The 25974-nt window shown below is 39.4% G+C and overlaps 3 protein-coding genes across 4 annotated transcripts; all 3 read right to left on the bottom strand.

Moving 5' to 3' along the window:
* Nucleotides 1-43: 43 nt before the first annotated feature.
* mtap (methylthioadenosine phosphorylase) lies at nt 44-17179 on the bottom strand. Its single transcript, XM_069715410.1, has 8 exons — nt 17080-17179; nt 14042-14128; nt 13837-13895; nt 13495-13662; nt 9003-9105; nt 7825-8064; nt 2294-2416; nt 44-1438 (listed from the first exon to the last, which is right to left on the bottom strand). The coding sequence occupies exons 1-8, from the start codon at nt 17173-17175 to the stop codon at nt 1400-1402; spliced, it is 915 nt and encodes a 304-aa protein (XP_069571511.1). The 5' UTR covers nt 17176-17179; the 3' UTR covers nt 44-1399.
* A 752-nt stretch (nt 17180-17931) lies between these two features.
* toporsa (topoisomerase I binding, arginine/serine-rich a) lies at nt 17932-21932 on the bottom strand. 2 transcript variants are annotated; one of them, XM_069715393.1, is made up of 3 exons: nt 21779-21932; nt 21184-21248; nt 17932-20861 (listed from the first exon to the last, which is right to left on the bottom strand). In XM_069715393.1, the coding sequence occupies exon 3, from the start codon at nt 20856-20858 to the stop codon at nt 18555-18557; it is 2304 nt and encodes a 767-aa protein (XP_069571494.1). In that variant the 5' UTR covers nt 20859-20861; nt 21184-21248; nt 21779-21932; the 3' UTR covers nt 17932-18554. The 2 variants fall into 2 exon arrangements, with proteins under 2 accessions (XP_069571494.1, XP_069571492.1); XM_069715391.1 differs by having other exon boundaries at nt 21802-21932.
* A 722-nt stretch (nt 21933-22654) lies between these two features.
* On the bottom strand, nt 22655-24470 carry ndufb6 (NADH:ubiquinone oxidoreductase subunit B). The gene is made up of 4 exons (XM_069715365.1): nt 24210-24470; nt 23422-23514; nt 23028-23072; nt 22655-22798 (listed from the first exon to the last, which is right to left on the bottom strand). Exons 1-4 carry the CDS (start codon nt 24387-24389, stop codon nt 22733-22735), a joined length of 384 nt encoding a protein of 127 aa, XP_069571466.1. The 5' UTR covers nt 24390-24470; the 3' UTR covers nt 22655-22732.
* Between the last annotated feature and the right edge of the window lie 1504 nt (nt 24471-25974).

The following is a 25974-nucleotide window of genomic DNA, read 5'->3' as shown; positions in this document are numbered from 1 at the left end:
ACCTCACCCCCCCCCCCCCCTCCTCTAAAACCACCAGTCCCCATTCGCCTTTGTAGATCTTTAATACGACCAAAGCGGTCAACAATCAATTCAGTTAATCGTACATCAAGAATTAGGGTGTTTTCAGATTGAAGTCATACCATGAAATCAATAGCAAAATAGATTTTTCAGCAAACACTCCTGTTTTAAAATCGGAATATTATCGGTCCATTCAAGAGGATGGAAACGTAAGAGTGCCGCAATTCGCAGTCAAAAATAAAACCTTTAAATCTCAACTGCACATACAATATAGTAAATCAGTCCCAAGTTACACAAGTTTCTAATGTTTAACGGTGTGCGTTTACCTGGTTAAAGCACGGACTTAAATAGTCACGCTTTGTGTCAAACTCTGTTGCGTTTATGATGCATAAAGGACGCATTTAGTTGAAAATGGATAAACAAACAGGAAATAAAAAGAGGAAAAACATATTTTGTGAAATCTTTAGTTTGATGAAGTTCAAGTCCAGCAAATGCAGACAAGTAAAATATTGAATGAAATGAATTAATACTGATGATATCGCCAGTAAATGTTGTCAAAACATACCGGTATATCTCAAACACTGTGAATTAGCAGATTCAATTATAGATATAAAAAAAAAAAAAAAAAAAAAAAGTGTTTGGATGATCAGTACAGAGCGTAAAAGAAAATCCGTTTTGATTCATGAAACGCAAAGCAGTCATAAAGAGCAAATGAAAATAAAAGTATTCCACAAATTAAAAAAAATGGCCCCAAAAAGCAAAGATAGAAACATTATGTTAATATTGGATTTTTTTTTTTTATTTTTTTTTTAGATTATGACTTTTCTATAAAAGTGTATGCAGGGATTCCAGCGATTTTACTTCAATAAATCCGACAAACATTAAGACGTCAGATTCCATTTAAAACAACAAAAAAAGTCAAAGGAAAAGTGAAGTAAATAAGGCAGTAATTAAGGATCATTGTGCTAAACTTGAATAGCATTTTTATTTCATCCTGCATCAACAGAAATGAAGACACCAAAGGTTTACAGGCAAGAAAATGTATGTATATATATATATATATATATATATATATCTGAAACATTTGCAGACCAAAAAAAAAAGAATATAAAGATAAATATACCAAATATAGCATAGACTTCAAATCATTTGAAATACTTCTGACACAATGACGAAGAGAAGGAGGTGTGAATCAGTATGAAGAGGAGGTTATATGTGGATTTTTGAATCAAGACAAAACACTGAAAGTCCAGCTGACTACACAGCATGTGCATTATTTATGTCAGGCACTTTATTGTGATTCACTGATGACGAATCCAGAGTTGAGTCAATTTTGTCTGTGTGCCGTCTGGTATCTTTTTCTTCATCGTTTTCCACACGCTCAGTGTTTTGGTAACATCACGGAAGATTGTGCCATTGACTGTAACAGAAAGAAGAAAAAAACAGTTTTTTGTTGTTTTTTTTCCTTTTATGACATCGATACAGTAGAAACAACCATACATATAGTGATGTGAAAGCTGTCTGGCAATTGTTTCTGGTGACTCTGACGTACGTTTCTTCAGCAAATGTAGACAGAAAAAAAAAGGGAACCAAATGTGCAATATTGTAGTCACACAATATTAAAATAACTTCAAAACTGCACTTCATCCAAAGACTGAGCATTTCCAGTAAACAAAGATACGTTTTGGAAAGACATTGAAGAACTTACTTTACTGCAACTTAAAAGTACTTCAAGTACATTCAAAACGTGATGCAAAGGCTGTACCCAGTGTAAAAACACTCTTGTGGTATCATTCCTTTCAGCATTTTTCAAATGCCGAGATAATATAATATTTGTTTTTATTGTACATGTATTGTATTTCTTACCGAATATACCGATTTATAATAGTAATATGCATCATCAGTCAGGGTGCAATCCAGTAAAATGCATCACTGCAGGCAGTGAGCCTAAGTCGAGTCAACTTTCATAAACGTTTAATATTTGGAACGTAGTCGTGCACCATATGGTTTGATTCGTCATTTGAAACGACACTTAAGGAAAGGCAAGTTTATTTGTATAGCACTTTTCAAACAACAAGGCAATTCAAAGCGCTTCACATAAAACTATTAAAAAGCATCAAAACATAAAGCAAAGGAAAAGGACATTTAAAAACAATTAACAAAGTTACAGTGAGAACACAGCTCAAGATAGCCGGCTGGAAGGTAAACAGACCGTCTTTCACAACCTCAGCAAAGCTCTGCTGAATGGAAATGAATCATAAATGTGGCAGCTTACTTTCAAGGTCTTCATTGTCTGAGCCCAGTCCATCTGACTAATCTGGGGTATTGCAGTCAGCAAGATACTGCTGGCTTTGTTGGCATTCTCTTTCATCGTCTTTAGTACATTGTCAACACAGACCTAGAGGACAAGGAAGAAAGAAAAAAAAAATAAATAACAGCAGCCATTTGCAGCCAGCAAATTTCACTTCCTTCAAAATGTCACAGTTAATTTGTATTTAACAAAGAAGTATCTTGTCGCGTATGCGGTGAACGTCTGCACTGTGAATAACACTGTACGATTTCGGAAGATAGTAATTCATGATCAAAAATAAAAAATAAAAAAAAGGAGACACCCTCCTGTTAAATCAGAGCTGCTGATGTGATATCAGATTTTGTACATTTTCATCTTCTACATTCGGTAGTGCTCTCAATTATGGTCAAGAATAAATTGGTTGATATTGTGTGCATTTGTTATTTTCTACAAATTCAATGAAAAGTCACAAATACATCAGTGGGTCAAAACTTTGTGGACTGTGGAGGCAGTAAGTGGCTCGAAGGTCCGAGGGGCTTTCCCATTAGGCCCGAGTACGACTGGCCAGCGTTCACATCACATTAATCACACCCGATCATCATCGTCATCATCATTATCACTATCATCATGCACGTGACAGTTTTATACAAAAGTATCATTTTTGCTCCAAATACAATTGATACATTTCCTACATCTAACTTTGCAGTTGATGACTAATTCATGTTACAGCTGTTTTTGTTTTGGGTGGAACAGACACGAAGGACAGCCGGCCTACTCTAAACTGTCCTCAAACCTCATCTGTCATACAAGGAAGCAGACGCGAGAATGCGATCCGCATCCCCCACATTTCTACGGAGACAAATATGAAACATGACACGGTGGAGTAATGGTGACATTTTATCCTCCTCAGCGGTAACTTCCTGGTTTAGATTTCACAGCTAACGCGTGCTGTCGCAGAGCGAGCAGAGCTCGACCCGATGCCTTTATGTCCGCGTCTCCAGAACACTGCACACCGGAGCGATCGCAAATTACCAAACATACTGAAACTTTGCGCTTAAACGTGCCAGAATGCGACCGCGGTCTACCGAGTGGGAAAGAATCTGCAAACAAGAGCTTGTTGCGTACCAAAGACAGAATTCAAGTTCACAAGAATATACCATTTCAATTGAGATCGCCCTTTTACAGAAAAGGAACACTTCGCTCGGAATCATGCGAAACGATAACATGATAGCGACTGTCCTGAACTGCAAGGTCATCAGCCGAAAGTGGAAACCATCTCGAGTTCAGTCAAAGCACTGTCACAACAGGACCTGCGAGTAAGCCTCAGAAATACTTGTTAAATCAGCAATGATCCATCCAAGTGCAGATGTGAAGAGCATTGTGCTCTTTAACAGCCAGCTGTGCCCTGTACACCACCGACTCATTATGTGGTATTAATGCCCAGTGTCTCATACCGCTTCAACTACCGTGTCTCTCATACCGCTTCAACTATCATGTCTATGTTCACGCGCGTGTTGAGGTAACCTGTATACACCCGGTCTGCATCGTTGTACTTTGGCTACCTCATATGTGGTGTTTCTATCGTTCGTTGTGTTTTCAAATGCGGTCCACCATCTCCGTCTTTTTAACTTCCGTTTACAGGCTGTTTTTTTTTTTCTTAGTAAGCACTTTGTGACTTTGTCAATGAAAAGTGCTGTATAAATAAAAACTTGACTGACTTATTATGACACTGGCAATCACATTATTCAGCAAGTATTAATAATTAAAAAAAAAAAAAGAAGCACAATAAGCATGCTTATTTATCTTCTGCAATCGTATTCGCAAATGGAAGTCTCAGTCACGTGGTCAGGATCTCTGGCCGAGTCATTTCTGGAATAATCTATTAATCATTATCACATACATTATGTGGTAAAAATTCATAGATCATTCCGGATACGAATCAGCCAGACGTGCAGTACAGGCCAGTAAATTACAGCGTCGTTTCTGTACCGTGTTCCGTCTCCTGTAACATGCGTTAGTGCACTTTGTTTTTATATGTCACACTGAATGACCAGGCTCGTGTTTTTGTGGCGTCTGCCAGGATGAAGACCATGAAGCTGATGACTCAGTGTGACTCAACCTCCTCTGGCAGGGCTTCCACCGGAGGCTGGCAGACAAGCCGACTGGGGAGGGGAGGGCGAGGAGGAGGAGGAGGAGGAGGAGGGGGAAGGCCAGGAGGTAGTATCAGACATGGGAGGGGGTGGGAGGGCGGAAGGATGTGGCGAGCGCTGTGCAACAGGAGGGGGAAGAGGTCAGCTGCAGGAACTCGGAAGTGGAGTTGTGAGTTGTGCTGGATCGGTGACAAATTACACAAAACTCGCCCACACGCAGTATATCAACCGTCTTACCCCGAGCGCCTGACAGAGGGTAGGTCACTCGGAAGCCATAAGAAGCCACAGACACGCTCGTCTACTTGCTGTTTCAAACCTCCGTGGAAGAAACCATCATACTAATTAAACTCGACTAATCTGGTCTAGAAACGGACACGTCAACAATAACGTTTGTCTGATCCGTTTTATTTTCCACCAAAAAAAAAGAAGAAAAAAAAGTTATTTTTAAATGTCTGTGCTGTAGTGCACACGCATTCTCGGTGCATGTGCACTACAGGCTTCAAGTTTCTACATTACACTTATTACAAGTTGAATATTTGGCTCCCAAATAATTTGCGATGTCCCAAATCGTGCGTGCGTGTCCGTCCTTTAAAAGTAGACTTTCACCGAGCACCCAGTAGTTTTAAATTCTGCACATACGTCATTCTGCTCAGTGAAGCTCAAACATTCTAATGTCAGATCAAGAAAAAAAAAAAAATCTTTGACTGCAGGGGGACTTTAAAGATGCAATATTTTGGTGATGTGTTACACCTAAAACACTGCAGAAATTTCAAAATTGTATATCTTTTTTTTAGCATTTTAAAAGCATAGTCTTGCTCATACTCACAGTTAAATATAACTGAAATTGTCTGGCTGCCACCTTTTTTTCTGTCAGTCATATCAAACCTTCCACCATCTGGGCCAGTGGTTATCAAACTTTTTTTTGTCACGCCCCACTTCAGAGGAAGAAAACTGTTCCGTGCCCCGCCGCCCCCCAACAAAATGGTAATTGTTGAATTTTTGTTGAAATAACAACATTTTGTGACTCCTCCATCTGTGCTTTTTCAAATAATAGAATAAAGATTTTCCAATCACTTTCAAGTAAACCAGATTGCTCCATCTGGCATGAACAAATAAAATGTGCAATCACTTTGTTAGAACAATGCAAATAAAGTTCTTTCTGTGCAAAAAAAAAAAAAAAAAGAACTAATATTTATCAGAAAGTATCTCACGGTGGCTGCAATTCACCCGTTTTGCACTAAATTTCTTTTCAGGATAATAACAATAAAGTTCAACCTGTGAAAATCTTATTACAGGTTAAAATATTTGTCAACAAAGAGTTTTACCGAGTTTAACGCCGCATATTGTTTCGACCCAGAGATTCTTTAAAATGAGAAATGAGGCGGAGAGACGAACTGTACATTTGCGCAGATCCCGGGTCCCATCGCACCTCCAGGGACGGCTTGTTTATTTGACACGAGAACACGTCATTTACTCATCACTAAACTCAAACCGGATGGAATTACAAATAACGCCCGACTCGTGTCGTTTATGCTGCCGAATACGAACATTCGAACGGACTCTGGGCATTCTGGGTAAAAAAAAAAACAAAAAAAAAACGTTAACGATCCCAACACGCTACAATGTCTTTTCCAAACAATAACGTGAAACCTGTGCAAAACAAAACAAAATTAGCGCAGATATGCGTGAGCCATCAAGTTCTTTTTTATCAGTATTAGTGGCTGCAATGAGCCTGCTTTCCAATACAAATCTCTCTTTTTTTTTTAAACGGGGTTGCAGACTTGATACGGCCACTCTCAATTCATGCTCAATGTTGAGAGCTTCGATCTGTATTTTGTTTTGAGAGAGGCAACAGCAGAAAGGCCGATCTCACAGGAGGTAGGGTGTGGCGAAGGGAAGCAGAATGCCCACAGCCCCTCTGTCCGATGAGAGGATGCTCTGTAGTGCTTTGTACTTTTGTAATATGTGAAGTTCTCAATAAGGTTCTTGAAATTAAAAAAAAAAAGAAATTCTGCATTTCCCCCTGCGCCCCCACCTGAAATACCACTGCGCCCCACTGGAGGGGCGCGCCCTACAGTTTGAGAACCGCTGATCTAGGCGCTAACGTGGGAGGACTGGATGTGATAATAATCACAATAATTGCGTTATTGCACAGCTTGGCACACCTTAGAATTTGACACATTCTGCCAAATTTGATCAAAAAGAAATGAATTGTTTGCGGAGAAAACGTTTGTACATGTCAGACCTTAAAACCTATCCTTATTTTGGAATCACTGGAATAAATGGACCTTCCCGAGGCTGGCTGCATATGGTATCAAAGACCACGTTTTTACCAGCTTCTGGAAAGCACCCGGAGGATGAGTGAGGAGAAAAAAGTTGGACAGTTTATGCTCTCTCGCGCATCCAATGACAATTGGCTGAACAATGACACCGCTTATAAGATGCTTTAATGTGGTGTAACTGCCCTTCATTTTTATTCAACAGCTTAGTTTGCTGATGGGTCAATAGGACATCCAACGGTTCGGCTGTGCATTTTAACGGTGCACTCTGCAGTACCACAAGGTACACGACTTCAAAACAACCCGTCGCACCTTATAGGCTGTACATTTTGAATTGAACGATTGTTGGACTTCTGAGTAAAAAAGGACAGGCCTAGTATCACTATAATCTCGATCGGAGTTTTGAGAAGAAACCATTGCGGGTGGCAAACGGCGTTATTTGTTGACAGAACTCGATCGAGGAGAGACGGAGCGACAAGTGTAAAGATGTTTAGCAAATTTATCTCGGAGCGCTTCCCCTCCCAGATCCAGGTGATGTTATCTCTACGAATGTTCTGCATTCCCAGATAAGGAGAGGCACCTATATTATCCTTGAAACACCAGACTGTCTCCGTCTATAGCTGTAACACAGCCTACGCAACTTTAATTGGGGTCATGTTATTTTACCAAAAAAGAGACACAGTGGTCTCAAACCAGGCTACAATGCTCCATCTGCAAAGTTTGGGGATTGCCACAGCTTAGTAAAGATAAGTTAGCAAATCAGAGGACTATTCATCACAGCATATACAGCATATCCATAACGAATGCTGCAATAAGCTCATGTTTTTAGATTGCTGTAACCCAGTGACGTAAGCTTGGGGTGACAAATTGTTCCATTGAATTAAGTTGATTAATAAAAAGACAACTTAAATTTTGATACAACTAAGATTCTGTTTAATTTGTTGTGCGGAGAAACAAAGATCAGGCAAGATATGATTAACAGGGCTTCTTCCATTGCCACTGACTCGAGACACAAAAAAGGACACTAGAGACATTAAAAGTAATATAAAAAAAAAACGACAGTTAGGACCTTTAGCCCTCCACCCACCGCCTCCTCATGCTCCTTCCAACAGTCGTAGTCTGTTGCCATGGCGATGCTGGCATAGCACAAGCCGGCCTCCTTGGCGAGGACCACCTCTGGCACAGTGGTCATGTTGATGACGTCAGCACACCACTGGCGGAACATCAGGCTCTCTGCCCGCGAGGAAAAGCGAGGCCCCTCGATGGTCAGCATAGTCCCTCGCACGTGGCACTTGATCCCCAGACTCCGCGCCACCTCCACCAAAACCTGCACCAGGACAGACCGTTAGCAACGGTCTTCATTGAGCCAATGAGAGAGGAATTGAAAAGGGTTTACGTGGTTCAAATAGCTATTCATGTGTGTGGGAACTTCTTATCTGTACATTGTTTCAGTCTACTGCAGATAAGCCAATATTTATATGTTCATGACAAATGCTACCTTAAAAACCAAATGCTTTTGGAGAGCTCCTCTGTTTTGTGACCAAAAAAAAAAAATTGTTTTAAATATAAACAAAGTGGGAATTTAAAGGATAATTGCAGTTTGTTTCAACCATTGATGTGGCTACGGGTCATCTATGGTAATCCTTATTAGAAATTGTAGGTCAACGGAAAATTCACTTCATACTTTTTGTATTATTTTACTTTATCAGCCAGATGATGAGCAGTGTCTGGTGTTCGCCTGACAATGAAGTTCTGTCCGTTTAGTTTGATTTTAGACTTATCAGATCAGAGAATCTTTTTCCTCATACTTTCAGAGTCTTTTGAATGCCAACGGCCCAACTCCGTGCAGGCTGCCATATGTGCCTTTCACGCTGAGTAGCTTCCATCTAGCTACCCTCAGTTAAAGGCCTGATCGATGGGGTGCTGCTGAAATGGAAGGATTTCTAACCAAGGACTAACTCAATTACTCAGTTTGACCGAATGTATTAGGAGTCATGGGTGGTCCGATGCAATATTCTTTCTCCATTGGCCTTTTTGGCCAGTAAATACGAGTTTTACCAGCCCCTAGTATATACAAAAGAAGTTCTCTTAAGATAGGGTTCTCTAAAAACAGGTTTTCACTTGGTTGTTATGGGTCACTGAATTTCCATTTGTGGGAATGAATGCCACATTTATCTATTTAAAATTACATTTATAACCATATAAATTGTGCAAAAAGCTAAGGGGTCTAATACTTTTTGAAGTGACTGTCCAATGTGGACTTACCTCTCTGGTTCTGTTGCAGAAAGGCTCAGCCATGGGGATGTGACACACACCTGGGGGACTGGTGGGCTGTCCATCATGCAGCGTTTGAGCTCTCTTGGTAGTCCTGGCAACAAGAAGCAGATAGGGTAAACAGAGTTCATTATCAAAGCAACCCAGGGAAATTACAGATCTTTTGGGCTCTCGTTGAAAAATTTGCCACATCCACATCAAATAATGAATTTGATCTAGTTTGCAAATATCAAACATATCAATATGTTATCAAACATATCAATATGTTATCAATTTATAGAAAAGTATTTTTTTTTTAACCTTTTCTGATAGACAAATCAAAAATCGGAATCAAAAAGTTGAAAAATAAAAAAACTGAAAAGACAGACTGCCTGCGTAAAAAACACAAGTGGACCACACAATTTGAGGTTGTCAGCATGAACACTAAGGATAATCGAGGAACAACGAGCAAAGTAAAACTATTGCTATAATCCTCATATCAGAATTTGGCAGTCCAGACACAGTTTCCATCATTAGTCTAAATAACATGTTATGAATAGCCCTTTTACAGCTACGCAGAACTATACAAGCTTTAGCACAACAGCAGCCGCCTGGTCAAGAGCTTCTGCCCAACAACTTTCCTCCAGTTTCCACCTCATGCCGAGTCAGTGGCGTTGCAACAGGCCCGGTGCCACCCCGTCTCCCCTCAGCTCTTTATGGAGACCGGTCAGGAGCACACAAGAGACTGATTCACTTATCCCAGTGACCTGACAACATCAGCGTTTCTGTGCCTCCATGTCTCAGCTTCTTATACAAGTGTTTAGTTATATGAAGGTGCATAACGGAACCAGTCAAAAGTTCATATCTACCGATTAAAGGGTTTTTCTTTATTCCTACTCGTGTCTACAGTGTTAAACAACAATCAAGGTATCAAAACATGTTTTAAAATTTTAGATGCCTGAAAGAGCCCACCGTTTGGATTTCTAAATATTGTCAATATCTTAACCAGATTGTCAAAAGTTCACTGATAGAATTTCTGGCCTTCTCGAGGCATTTTTGAAAAATAAAAATTGGGTTATTTGCTTTATACCAATGGTACAAAGCAAATAGCCCAATTTTTTTTTTTAATTTAAAAAAAAATTTTGTAATCAATACTATGGGAGGAACCTCTAAGTCAAGTATGGAGAAATTACATACAAAGCTTTGACAGAGTTCAGTGCGGGAGGTGCAATTTCAAGAACACAATGTTGGAACTGGTTCATGAGGAGTGCCCAAGGAAAGGAAGATCAAAAGACGTACATGCACTGAAGTTCCTGCTCTCAGAAATGGCAATTAATGGCACCCAAGACTGGAGCCCACATCACTGCTTCCCAGGGTTCAAGCAGCAGACACAATTCAACATCCACTGTCATGGTGGTAGTGCTGCTGCACAGAAACCACCGCTGTGGGAGACCAGTGGAAAACTCGACTTTGAGCTTACGAGGCAAAATTAGCATCAGATGAGATGGTTTGGGACGAGTTGAAGTACAGAGTGAATCTATATTTTTGCTTTATATAAATATCTCAAATGTGCTATTCAATAGTTGTGACTTACGTTTTGAATGTGGAAAATAGACCCAAAAAAATGATTAAAAAAAAACCCCAAACAAACAAACCACGAATGGGTAACACTGATTAAACTTTTATTTGACACTGTACTTATTATATAAAGGGGTCATAACAAAGATTCTTCAGTTGTGCCGATTCATGGCACCACTTTCTGTCTCTTTTGTTTTCTCAAGGATTACCGAGTCATTACAAAGTTATCTTGGACATCCAAAATATGCATCCACCAACAGTAATCTTTTAAATTGATGCCCAACCCCATCTCTTTTATTCATAAGCCTAGCATTGGTAGACTAAAGCTGTTGTATGAATGTTTTCCAGCAGCTGCAGCCCTGCCCTGCTAAAAGCCAGTAATACTGGTGTGTGAGAGAAACTATGAGCCGAGTACAATGCCTGCTTTGGCTACAGAAATCGAGTTATCTTGGCCTGGCATTTCATTAGCAATGTCATTTCAGAATCATTGTTACAGAGAATGACTCCGTCACCCTCTAATTATCAAATATTCAAATTATTCCTAAAATGCAAAGCGCATGTGCTGCAAACAATTGTATACTAGATATATAGAGCAATTCTACAATCGTGCAAAAATACAGCACTACTCCGATTTATAATCAATGATATAAACACGAGTACAGTTTGAATAAAAAGGTGCATCATAGTTTCAGTATTATCCATGCAACCGTTTTGGATTGAATCTTTCTTTTAAATTATGTCAATGCAATTTAGTGGGCATTATGTTTCACAGAATATAAAATCACTATCATATTTTAGTAAAGAGGACAGACACTCGAGTTTTTAAAGCAGAAATGTACAAGTCAATTTCTTTATGAGATGAGGTCATTTTATTTGATCTAACAATGAACCCCAGTGCTACCGAAACTCTTATGAAGTTTGCATATTCTTTAGATTTTTATTGAATTTGACCTCCTTAACAAATAAACTGAATGTTAATGTTGTCGAGATGCCATTTGGCCAGAAAAAAAATAGCACTTTTAATCACGCGTAAAGCTCGGCTTCTGATGATTAAATTGAGGATCTTATTGCAAAAGACGTTTTGGAACATGAGGAATGACACTTATAACCAGACAAACCAGGCACTCATTGATAGCAACCAAGTGGGTGATTTGTACACAACAAGAATGGAGAGGTGATTACATAAAAGCTAAGCCTTCAAAAACACGCTGTCACATGCTGTAGGACAAGTCTGAGCAAGTCCCAACAAGCAGCTTCCTCATTTCAGATAAATGTGTGTCGTCTGTGCTTGATATCCGCGGGCGCATCGGCTTCGTCAACTCTGGCCAAAAAGCCAAAGGCTATGTGGTGCGGTCATGCACAAGTTTACTGGGAGAACACACTGATGCAACTGTGGGAAGGCAGTTTACTACTTCTCTCCATTTAACCAGCCATATGCCAACTCGTGGATAATAAATAACATAAACAGCCCGTCTCAATAAACATATTGTGTTAGCTAATAGAATTTGTGCGATCGCCTCGCTGAGAGCACAATACTCTCATGCTCTCTCTACGCTACACAGCAAGTGTATAAGTATATGCCTTGAGGTCAGAAAGGGCCGAGAAAGTGCTATTTGCTATGAAACAGAAAGCTTCAGATCGGGTTTACCAGCAAGTTTGTTTAAGGAAGAATTCATAGTCACCGAGACAGAAATTCTCACAACTCGGAAAAAGCGATGCACTGAATGAAACATGAGACACACACACACACACACACACACACACAGGAAGGAAGCCACAACTGTTCACAGAAGTATCTCTGTAGCCAGGTTCAAGCTCCAATCGATCTGTCATCATGCTGGTGTTGCCACTGGTGGAATGTCACAGTAACAACATTTTTAATTCTCACTGAAGCCCAAACTGTGACACTTGAGATCAACACAAAATAGCCAGCACATGCTAACATTTTTTTTTTTTGCCTACTTAAAAGAATAGTAAACAAATATTGCTTTTGACAGATGACGTCAAACATGGAGAAGCACTAAGCCGTTCTCAACCCACCATCTCAACACCATTTGTCACTCAGTAACATTAGTCCTGTCAGTGAGCCGTGTGGGAAGAGGCTTGAACTGCTGTACTACAATCACAGGATCACAGCCAATGACAACTTTCGACAGAAGGTCAAACAGATGTAAAGAAACAGCTTAAGACTGGGTTTATTTCATGAAACAACAACAAACTATGTCATATATTCACATAAGCTGGACACTGTTTATGATACTAATTCTCAAAAAGGACAGCGTTTAATTCAGACGTAACACACTTAATGTGTGTGCTGTTCTGTGTTCTATATTATATTAATGCTGTGTTTTACTATAGGTGTTAAAAAATACCCAAGCAGTCAGACCAAAAATATCAGTAGCGAGTTCAAAGTTATGCTAGATCCTTGAATAGAAGTGGGATTGGACAGTCTAAAAAGCTGCTTTATCATATTTAATATTTTTTACTGTTATTTTTATTTCTTTACCTGTGACTATAATGCTGCTGTAGTGAAAAAATGTCCCCTTGTGGGATTAATAAAGTATCTATCTATCTATCTATCTATCTATCTATCTATCTATATATCTTTTGTGTTTCCCCACAGACCCCGAGAAAAAAAAAAAAAGTACAACTTTACTTTTTCTTTGCGATGGATGATGCATAGTTCTGTTTGAGTGTACACATGCACATGAAAACGAACTTCCCTTCCTGTTCAATCAGATAACAGTGAGCAACAACTGATGCTAAAATATGTATGTAAATTAATTCGAAATTTCAAAAAACAGGAAAAAATGTTAAGGGAACAATGTGAATTACTGTCACATTCTTCCCTGTTTCTCTTCCTAGTGCTGGTATGAGAAACAAATACTGGAATCTTAATCTGATGATGGGGTCATATCCGGCTAACCTGTCAATGAACTGATCTATGATGACGATATCTCCTGGTTGAATCTCCTCCCGAAGTGAGCCACAGGCCGTGGTGGCCAGCAGATGTGTGCAGCCCTCTTCTCTGAGTGCCCAGATGTTGGCCTGGTAGTTCACATTGGATGGCATTATGGTGTGTTGTCTCCCATGCCTAAGGATGGCAAAAGTCAGCATTCAGTATGTACATTTATATAGTCAATGTCAGAAACGTGAAAATATACGCTTTAATGTAAAACAAAATTCACACTGCCCACCATATTTGAAAAAGTGCAAGATTTTCCCACTAGATGGTGCTGATACAGAAAACATAGAAATGTCCTCTTACCTTGCAAGGAGCACACATTCCACATTTTTTATCTTCCCCAGTATCAGGGCATCTGATGGCTGTTCAAGAACAGCAGAATAATCAAATTACACCTTTAAGACTTCTACATGGAATTATTTTCACAGCAACGTAGGCCAGAACACAAGCAGAGCTTTTTGTTTACTCTGCTCTGTTCAACATGAACGCTCTTTGGAGCACAACTCACCTTTCCATACGGTGTGTCAACATAACGCTCGGTTCTTCCCTCCAAGATATCTGGATCATCGAGACCTGAACCACCAATTATTCCAATCTAAAATGAAAGATTTTTAGAAAAGTTCATACTGCACTTCATATCGGAAGCAGCGCTTCTGCCGGGTTCACCAAGCTGCATTTGTGAATTTTAAGACTTTGGTATTACCACGCAGAATGCGATTGCACACGTGTTCCATTATCGTACCTCCTAAGGATGTAAGTATAGTGTTATTTATTTTAGTAGAGTACTTTTTTGTACTTTCAAACAGAAGGTAATAACAATCGCAAATGATATTAATTCAATTCATGTGTCCTGGACCAAGATAAGAGCCATAAAATTGACCGCTGGATTAACCCGCTAAAAATGTGGAATGCATTCCATTTCATGCAAGTCTTAGCTAAAACTGAAATTTACCCAATTTACCCACAGACAATGAGCTTCTTTGCTACTGTAGATAACGGTGTTTGCTATGGACCAGATGGTGCTGACTAAAAAACAGTTTCCTGTATGCCACATCCGCTGTCACAACAGTTCTGTTTTAGTTAATAGGTTGTAATGTCTCAACAACCCACTATAGATGTACAAATATTTTGTGGCTAACAAACACTATTAATTAAGGCAATGAAGAGAAAATATTTAAGACTTCTTAATACCTTATAAGACCTTGTTTTGAGTAGACATAACAACATAATTTTAAAAGACTTGTAAAAACCCTTCATATGTATACTAAATTTAAAAAAAAAAAAAACATTGATGAAACGGTAGAATGTATCTTGCATACAGTGTGAAGGAATTAGAGAATGAATAAAAACATAAAACAAAAATAAATGCAGTGTTTTAAACTGTATGACATCCTGACAAACTCCAAGACCCTGGTTATTTCCCTTCAGGGGAGATGGCTGTCTTCGTTTGTACACATTTACACAAAGTTGGTTAACGGCGATGCTCGAAGGGAAATCCGTTTACTCAAGTACCGTATTTATACATCAGCTTCACAACATGTTTACTTTCCTGTTTTACAGTCAGTTGGGAACAATGCTCGAGGGAATTTACTACGCTGTCGCATACACTTAAACATATTTAAGAGGCAAATACTGTAGGGCTTCCCCTAACGATCTCTATTACAAATTAATCATTAATAATCATTAATAATCATTATGTCTGTAAAATGTTAGAAATCTAAAAAAAAACTTGTAATGTAGAGATGGGACCCAGCACGGGCCCCACGGAAGCATATTATCATGATACTTAAGTAATGATCAAGATTTTAAACATGTTGCAGCGTGCTGAGCATTACAATAACCTCCTGCATGTTCAGGTTTATTGACTTTTTTTTTTTTCTTTAAACAGCCAATCCATTTATGTTGTATGTATGCAAGATTTGATTTGCTAAAATTTAGTTTTCAGTCTGTTAAATTCATTTCAATTGTAAAAAAATGGAGGGTGTGGACTGACCACAATTTGTGATAAAATCTATCAAAAAGGTTGAATGCACCGGATTTAATTATTTATGCATGCATGTACAGTGGTGTGAAAAAGTGTTTGCCCCCTTCCTGATTTCCAAATTTTTTTTTTGCATGTATATATATACTTTTTCACACAGGGCCATGTGGGTTTGGATTTTTTTTTTTTCCCTGAATAATAAAAACCTTCATTTAAAAACTGCATTTTATGTTTACTTGTGTTATCTTTGACTAATATTTAAATTTGTTTGATGATCTGAAACATTTAAGTGTGACAGACATGCAAAAAAAAATTGGAAATCAGGAAGAGGGCAACCACTTTTTCACACCACTGTATGTCTGCATGCATTTTTAGTCATTGCTCTTATTTTGTTTTTTTTCCCAAAATAACTATTTTGTATCTATGTTATTTCCTATACCTCATAAGTATTTGTAAATTTGTTCATATTATGTGCACTTTTTTTTGTCTTTCTCTATGCTGCTGTGACAAGTAAATGTCCCCACTGTGGGATTAATAAAATGTAATCTAATCTAATCTAACGTGGGTCTGCATTCATTTTTCTTATACTTTGTGTCTGCGTATCAATATCATATTGACCTGCAAAATATTGAGGTGCCATATTGACAGAGGTTACAATGTCCAATATTTGTTTTATAGAGATGATGATGTGGGCATTTTAAAAAGGTGGCAGCTTGTGGTGCTTTTGAACCATGTTGTTTATGCTCACAGGTGTTTCAATATAAAATTACAGGAAACCCTCTGATCTTAAAATGGCATCCGACTCAAAAGCGAAACATCGTTTTATGAACCTTCATGACTGCATTAGTTTTAGCTGGTGTTTCAAATAATACTTTAAAAAAAAAAGAGGGTATCTGACTGTTGTCTTAGTTACTTTGGAGATTAACATTTAACATAAAAACACAAGATCTGACTCTGAACTATGACTCAAAGTCAAAGATTAAACCATTTGGCAGCATGTTATGTTCTTAAAACTCCTTCCACATCTGGTCAGCTTGCGGCTCCGAAAGCGTTTACACTGATAATAAATATACATCAATGTCACAGCACACAACAATGTACAACTGGAACTGCCTTAATATTACCAACCTCGCGGGTCCACGTAAATTATGCTGGTAATACTTGGTTATGTGCATTTTTTTTTATTTTTTTTGTAGCGTGGACCTGACAGCCGGCGAGCAGCCGTCAGGCACCGCGAGTCAAAGATGCAGCGTGCACTGCACGTGCCACACACACACACACACACACACACACACACACACACACACACACACACACACACACACACACACACACACACACACACACACACACGCAGAAACCTTGTAGGGAAAAGTCAGCTCGTCTTTGTCAGCCATATCCACTCACTTTACAGACTGAAGACTTAGTACGGCTTTGCTAACACGATGCTAGCACATCTGGCATCAAACGCATTGATTTCCTCCTCCTCCCCCCGTTGAGCGTCTTTAAACACATAATGGTTCACCTGCTAAGACTTGCAATGTCACATTAAAATGCAGGTTTACCTTAATGGGCACCGTGGACGCCATGCCGCCTTTATTCTTGCCTCCAAAAGCGAAGTTGAGCGGAAGATGCTTTATCGTCTCTGCCGATAACAACATCCGGCAGCTCAGCGGACTTCACGCGGTTCACTTCCTGTTCTTCATCAAAATAAAGGTGGTCACTGGAGGTTTTAGGCTGATTGTTATGTGCATTTTACGGATAACCGGGGTTTTTTTTTGTTTGTTTTTAAAGTAAACAATGGTATACCTGGATAAATTTACCTTGCAGGAGTACCCCTCCAACCTCGAAATGTACCGTGACACACATTTAATATTCCTGGCTTCACACTATAGAGCTCATAAAAAAAACAAAAAATAAATCCACATTTTCCAGTCTGTAATAGTTTTGTTTTTTGTTTTTTTTAGCTTGACTGAACACTTAAAAGTTGGACGTGTTCTATTTGAATATATATGTCATTATTTGTTTTTATACATCCACAACTCTTCTAGCTGTAACGTTATTTTCTGTTGAGCACTTTGAATTGCCTTGGGTATGAAATGTGCTATATAAACAAGGTTGCCTAACCTACATATTTAATTATTCCTTTCATAACGGTATCTTCACCCTACATTACCTTGTTTTACACCTTTGCTTGATTTTGTTGTTACATTAGAGACAACAAAATGGAGGGGGGCAGAAATCCTTTTAAAACACTATACTGTGCATGATTATTGCTTTTTTTTTAGTTTAAAAACTTTATTTTATCACCTTGGCTTTAGTGTCAAGACGTCAGTTTATCATATGATCAGTTCCTTCACGTAGTTATAATCAACACAATCAACAATGAATGTAAAGCATGTTAACACTATGGCCTAAATATAATTAGTTTGATTTATTCAGTGTGAACATACCTGAGATAAGGACACAAACAGCATAAACAAAATAGAGCACACCAAGTTCCTCATCACAATTTATTATCAAATAAAAGTAATCACAATAGAGCCCCTTCTGTAATCCAAAAATCAGCTGCAAATACTAAGCAGTACTCTGCTGTGGGTAGAAATTGTTTTTTCTCAGGAATATTTATAACAACCAAAATGTAATCAACATTATCCCTGAGAGCATCTTGAAATCAAAATACGTCATACAACAAAATGAATTTCCAGAATAAGAAGTGAGATTTCAGAAGATGTGTGGCTCCCCATATTATTCCATTCTGTTTTAGTCGAAGTGGCACGTTGCACATAAAGTAGCATTGTTGTCGGTGGTTGTTAATGGGTTTGAAAAGTTCATTGATTTAATGATGTCCTCTGTCTAGTTCTGTGCTCGTCACATACACCACTGTCATATGAAATGTCTCAACAGAAAACAATTGTGACATATCGATGGTTTTCACCATCACCTTTAATTGCTGGGGACCTTTTACAAACTAAACATGTTTTGATCTCAAATGCTGGTGGCAGGCTTTTAGCAGCGGAGGGTAAATCCATCAGTTGGGTTATGACAATTCCTCTGCAGGTGTAGGGTCTACTGGGTCACCTGTGGTACTGTCGATGCAATTATCCTGATTGGTGCTGCTGGACTGCGAGATACCATCCTCAGCCAATGTATCGCTGTCACTATCAATGGTAATGACAGTGGGTGAGTGCTTCTTTGTGCGTTCACTACTCCTGTGCCTTTTGCTTTTCTTCTTGTGTTTCTTCTTTTTCTTATGCTCCAAGCTGACACTGCCACTGCTCTTTTCTGATTTCTCTTTGGACTTTTTATGATGCTTCGCTTTGCTTTTTTTCTTGTGTTTTGTTAATGACATTGAGTCACCTTCTGTGTTCGAGTTAGAGAGTGTGTTTATGGATGATTCCTCCAAATGTCTTGTTTTGTATTTCCTCTTCCCGCCAGGCTTGTCGTGGTGAGATTTCCTTTTGGCTGCAGGGGAGTGGCTGCTGGAATATGTCCGAGAGCGAGAATGCCTCCTGTCCCGTCTCCGTGAGTCTCTGCTGTGGCTCCTGGAGTGAGAGCGTGACGGCCAATCTGAATACTTGTGGCTCCACTTATGTGACTGATAGGTGTGATCGTTGTCCCTCCTTTTATAACTACTGTAACTGTAGCTTTTGCCACTGGAGTACGAACAACCTCTTTCAGTGGAATGAGTGCGGACACTGCAGTGGGAGATCATTGGGCTTCTGCTGGTGCACCTGCGCTCTCCACTTCTTGACCTCCTCCTTCTCCCATGGTCTCTGTCCTTCAAACAGTGTCTCTCCCTAGATTTCTCCTTATTGTCAAATCTCCTATCAGTGTCTTTTCTGTCTGACTTTTTGGATGTCTTGCATCTTCTGGATGTTGAAGAGCTTTCTTTTGAATGATGATGGTGGCCTGTTTGTACATGTTCTGATCGTCCACTGGGGTCACTACTTTGTGAAGCTGCAGGACTGAGACTGCTGAAACGGATGTGTTGAGGTAGAAGAGGCACTTCTTTAGTATCTTCATTGGCAGACTCATCAGAGTCAGAGGAGAGCTGAACCAGCTCAGGAGTCCTGTCTTCTGTTGGCTTAACAAAACCTACTATGACACAGTCATCGCTCTCAGAAAACACACACTCTTCATTAACATGTTCACCCTGAGTCAAGTCTGTTGGGTTATGAGGACTCACTTGCTGTGGAGAAGCCCCAAACTCTCGTGCCTCCTCCTCTAAACTGCTGTCTGAGTCAGTGTCCAGTATTGAGAGGCGCTCTGGTCTGCTCTGCTCTGTTGTCGTTGAATATGATGGCCCAGGCGTCTCATCATCCCACAGAGAGTGGCTGAGCGTAGAGTCTCCTGGATGGTCCAACTCTGCAGAGATTTCCTCATCCTCTGAGATAGCAATTACAGATGAGTTGGAGCTGCTGTTTTCATTTGAGGAAGACGGCGCGTAGTCGTAGACAGCATGCTGATCGTAGGCCTCCATGTTGAAGGGGGCCCTCGCGAAGCTGAGGAACTCGTGCAGAAAGTGCTCTGTGCGACCCTGAAGGAACGGCCTGAGCTCTTCCTGAATAGCTCCATCCTCCATGTCATAGCGGGTAATGCGTGACATGATGATGTGCTGAACTATGTTGACCAAAGAACCGTGGGCCCCGTATAGCACACTGAGTTCTCTTTTTAGCCAGGGGATCAGTCTATGTAGGCAAGCAGGATTTCTTCGGTAGAACTCGGCTGACGTGTCTCGGGAGCGCCCACCATCCCGAACGTTGCGAACCCTCGCCCCTCGTCGGTACAGCTCTCTCCTGAAGTTGATCATTTCTTGCTCCCTGACATTGTTCACTGCCCTGCCTTCACTCGCAGCTCTCCTCTTGGCTGCCAGCCTCATCATCATGTGCCGAATGTAGCGATCTTGCGACTCTTGGGGAGGATTTAAGGTTTCAAACATTACTCCGTTGTCTGGAGGTGGAGATGTCCTTCTCTGCATCTGTCGACGGACTCCGGTGAGAGTTGTGCGGTATCTGAACCGCACTCCCTCAAAAGTCCCAAAAGCGTAATTATCCGGCTGCTGCAGGTCATACTTCTTAAAATCTTGCTCTGACTTTATACTGTGATAGATTGAATGAAATGGCTGTTTGCATAGTGGACACTGTGCTTTGTTCTTGGACCACTCTTGAATACAACGGAAACAGAACTTGTGCAGGCAGATGTCCAGGTATGAAATATTGTTGAATATGTCCAAGCAAATTGGACACTTGGAGTCTGGCGACACTTCTGCCGACATTGCCTCAGAGGTTTTTCTTCTGCCACTCTTCTGGCTCTGTTGCAGGGCAATCTTGACTGCCGACATGATCTGACATGAAAAAGAAAGATTTTAGTGTGGAAATTCTCACATCATCCAAAATTCCAAAGATTCAGGTCAAAACATATTAGTGATGTCTCATATCAGACCTTGTTTCCACAATTAATCCTGTTGTAGCACATACACATAATAATACGGATTGAAAAAGAACACATTTCAAGTAACTTCTATCGAACAGATTCAACTCCACTTAAGTCTGTATGTTGTGTCAGATAAACATTTTTTTTTATATCACGGCTCTGAAAACAACAAAATGTACCAGCAAAAATATTTTTCAGAGGACACTCTGTGATGTTATAACAATATGACTTACCAGCTCGTTTTGTTAAGATATCCTTCCCAAAAACAAAAGAGGAACCGTCTGTTGTTGTACAAACACTTTAGTGCAGAAAACAAGAGAAATGAGTTCTCCCTTGAACAGAGTGACGTCACACACCATGAAGGACCTACAGCAGCGCTTCAACAGAACATACATTTATAATCCATTGCTAATATCGACTCGTATTTTATAACAAGACATCGGAATGAACATACCAGCTGCTAAATCGACAGTATTGTTTTGTCCGCCTACGACCGTGTTGTTTATCGTTTAGTCAGCTTTAGCAGTTATCGTTTCCTTCGAGAAGTGACTAATGTCGGCCAACAGTGGCAATATATATATATATATCTAATCTACGTGCTGTTACGTACGTAGAAACAACCCCAGTATTCACGCAGGCCGTTCTGTGGAAAGTACATCGATATTAACATTGAGGAAAAGCTGGAAACTGTAGTTATCGGACAGATTAACTTGGCTTGGCTGAAGTTAGCAGGCGAGCTAACTCGGCTAGGTCAGAATGGCTAACGCCGTTTAGCTCGGGAGCCTAGCACCTTTGCGGCTGGTTAGAGAAAAGTTGTTTAATATTTACATCTAACTTCCTCAAATACGTACGTGGTTGGCAACTGAAGAGTTCCCCCTTTCCGTCTTGTAGAAGCCCATTCATCTCTACGTTGCTCTCATTCCCGGGCGACTACTTGCAGATATCTAACCTGGCTTCCAACTCCTTCCACGGCGCATTTTCCTGATATTTTTAAATTGAAATCGCAACTTCCGCTTTTCACAATAAAAGCACCGTATTCACATTTTTGAAAAAAACACCGAAATCGTTTCCGTCCTTCACAATAAAAGTACCACCTTCTCATTTAGAAGAAGAAAAAACAAAAACAAATATCAAAACCTATTTTTGCCCAGAAAATGAAACTGTCCGAATAAAAAAAGAAAAGATGAAAGTTTGCCCTTCAGGTCAAAGGACAGGATACAAGTCATTAAAAGTCATAAAAAATGTCCCCTCGGGGATTAATAAAGTAAATACCTACCTACCTACCTATTACAGTCTTGTTTTTATCTTTTACTATGCTGGTAAGTTATTATCAGTATTTACTTTATGGTGTGCCAAAGTTGGTATAAATCCCAAATTCTCAACCTATATAAAATGTTGACCAATCCCAACGATGCAAATTCTCCTCTCCTCTCAATTGACAGTAGTTTTAAAATTTGGATGCGTTTTCCTTCATATTACATCCCCCCCCCTTAGTATCCTACTTCAAAATTCCAGGCATCAGACTAGTTAAAAAGCAAGTTGTGAAGTTATTATTTTTGGCTAACACATGTTGCACCTGAGTTTATTTTTTTTATCAAATCTAAACTAAATCCAAATATTCTCAATTTAAAAAAAAAAAAAAAATTCTCAATAGGAACATGTCAGCATGTACATTCATTTGTAAATTCAGACTCATACTTAAAATTGGATTTTTAATATTTTAATAGCATTTACACCGTTTTTACAACAGAAACTCAAGGAAATAATTGAAATATTTCAACTTCAGTGATGGCCATGGGTCTCGGGGAGATCTGGAACAACTTCTCCTGTCTCCAGAATGGTGTCACCCTGAGCACAAAAACAACAAAAGGTCAGAAAATTTGTTTTTCCTCCATCAAGACATCACAGACAAGACAGAATCTGAGACAGAAGCAAAATCAGTCTATCTGGAAATCATACTTTGTTATGGCTAATGTGCAGCTGCATGTACCAAAAATTGTAAAAAGGATTATAGCGTTAAAAAAAAAAAAAGAGAACAAAGGTAGACTGTTAGAATTAATAAAGGAGTCATACTTACAGGGAACAGCCTGGGTTTCAATTCCACAATGCCATAAGGTCTTTTCTGTGGGGAGTAAAGACATTGTTATTTAGTATGCCTCGTGATCAATACATTGTCACATGATGAATTTTCCATTTACAAACTAACACCGACAACTTCATAAACTAAGTAATGTACGGCATAAAGTCAATGCAGCATGTTCGTCATTATGTATCCCTGCTTTCTTTGCATGTTACCCTACTTGTATTCTACCCAAAGATGAAATAAAACTTTGAATATTTAACAATGTACATTGATGAACTCTGTATCATGGATCTCCAATCCATTTCCAGTAATGACTCTGTATCTTGCATCGTTAAGTGCCTATGAAATAAAATATTACAAATACTGTTGAACATTTCTGGTAACTTACAGCGATATGGTATTTCACGTAGTAGTGACTAAGCCAAGCAGGTATCAACAGCCGTGTTAATGTGAAAACGCCACCTTTGTATGCTTTGTAGGTCTGTAAGGAGAAGAATAAATATCAATACAGGAGTAACTAATAAGTCACAGCATTTACCCTGAGATCTTGAATCAGGAAAAACATGCTTGAACCTTAAGCTGGTCCTTTTACACCAAGTAGGTGACATATTTTATTTATTTTTTATGTAAAAATAGAACAAAACCCAAATCATACAAACTCAACTCAATCAACAGAGAAAAATCCACAAATGTTCACGTTTGAAAAGCTGGATTGTTTGGTAGTTTGGGCATGGTAAATAACTTCAATCGAGTGCCTAGGGATGTTGGGTTTTGCATATTTTGAAGCCCCTAAAAGCATATTTGTGCCATTCTGTGACATATATAACATCATATTGAGTAAAATTTGACATGATGTTCAAAAAAGTTAATTTTCTCTAGATTTACAAATCTTACTGCAAAAAAAAAAAACTTAACTTGCACATACTACAGAAGATCATTGTGATTAAAAACCAACCATTGTTTTCATATAAATGTACCGAGTTAAAGGCCATCAGACAGTTTATGTTAGAAAGTCGTATACCGAAAAGACAGACGTGGTTTAGTAGCTGCTGGTCAGTCTTTCTTACCTAATGAAGTATGAAATGGGACACTCACAGCAGATATACATATATATAAACCACCATGTGCACAATCATTTCAGAACATTACATTCTGTCGGGTTAGCTTAGCACTCACGTAAAGCCTCCACAGGCTCTTCGGCTCAAGAAAACCAGCCCAGAACTTGGCGACGGCGCCGGGAGGCTTCGCTTGCACCACGGGCTCCCTCGGACTTAGCTCTTGGTCCTTCAGCCACTGTCTCCGGAGCTTTGTGATCTGATCGAAACGCAGCTTCTCGTCCGGCGTGTACCCAGACATCGCTTGCTTCAGTACAGTCAACCTCAAGCAGACCTACAATGACACCGCGGAGGACAACTTCCCTTTGACGGGCGAGCGCACCAACGAAGAAGAACAGTTCGACGGAAGCTAGTGCGCCACCCGCTGGACGACGGTGGATAGTGGCGGACAATCTGTGACAATACGCTTATTTGGATTTGGTTGTTTACGATGCAGTAAAAAGAAGAACCTCATTGAGTCATGCAGAAAAGTGTCAGTAAAAAAAAAAAAAAAAAATACTTTGAGAAAAATGGCAGAAGCTTTGAAGTATCTGTAACTGTCAGGTTTGTTCATACATTGCAAGGTCTGTTTTTTGATGGCACATTCATGACATGATATTTTACAGATGAGAGCCGCATTATTAAATGAATTAGCAACAATGTAATATTTTTGATACTTTCAGTCCACTAAATGGCAAAATAAACCACAAAGAAGACAAGGAGCTTCAATGTTATGAGTAGCAGGCCTTTTAAAGGGGCCCTGTCAATTTCTTATGCCAGTCCCAGTTAGGCTACTCTACTCCACAGCCAATGACAGCAGTTGCATTTCTTTTGTGGCTTTGAAGGAGCTTTGTCCAAAAAGAAAAAGGAACTGTGATCATGCACTGGTCATCTTATTCCACAGCACTCGTCACTTTACATTCATCATTCCAAACTGTATTTATTTATATTTATATTTTTTATTTTATTTGTTTTTGTGTATATAGTCTATGTGTATTTTTGATTCATTGCTCTTATTTTATGTTATTTTTTCTAAAATATTTTTTTTTATCTACCTTATTTCCTATCTCATAAGTATTTGTAAAAAAATTCATATTGTGTGCACTTTTTTTTTTTTTTTTTTTTTGTCTTCTCTATGCTGCTGTGACGAGTAAATTCCCCCACTGTGGGATTAATAAAGTCAAATCTAATCTAATCTAACAAAAAAAGAAAGTCTGAGTGGATACTTCCTAATGTCATATCCATAGCATTGAGGTGATTTCTGCTTGAATTTGGAGAATACACATTGCTAGAGGACATGGGCTTTGAACTTGCGGAAAGGACTGGTAGACTATCTAGTTGCATTATAGGATGAGGAGGAGGAACCAGTTTCTTACCCCATACAGGACTCACCAGATGGACCCCCCCACCCCCAACTTTATGGCCCCATCACCAAATGACGTTTACTTTTTGTCCTCAATCTTGCTGACGGCAGCACCTGTTTTAATGTAAAATCCATTTAAAAAGCCAGTAGAATATATTCATCTGTGTTGTTGCTCCACGTTTATCTGGGATTACATGTATGCACTCACTGACATTGTTACGCATGCAGTTCATGTTTATTACGCAATCTAGCGCCTGCGCCGTCGTACAGTCCGCCTTCGTCTGCGCAGAGCAGTCGACTTTGCGGGTCTCTATTTTTTTGTAGTTCCTGGTCCAAACACCATTCCAATGGGCGGCGCTAAAGTACCATAAAGTGGTCTGCCATCCACCATTTAAATCAAGAAGAAGAAGAAGAAGAAGAATTGCTTACCGGAAGGTGTCTTGTTCAGTAGGTGGCGGTAATGCACCTTTCGCTGGATGCCATC

This window comes from Brachyistius frenatus, unplaced genomic scaffold (genome assembly GCF_029030835.1).
Source record: "Brachyistius frenatus isolate BFR_SWC_R1_liver_20210118 unplaced genomic scaffold, ASM2903083v1 Contig_142, whole genome shotgun sequence".
NCBI lineage: Eukaryota > Metazoa > Chordata > Actinopteri > Embiotocidae > Brachyistius > Brachyistius frenatus.
Note: the sequence above shows the minus strand (reverse complement) of the source record. Positions and strands in the feature narration are given on the sequence as shown.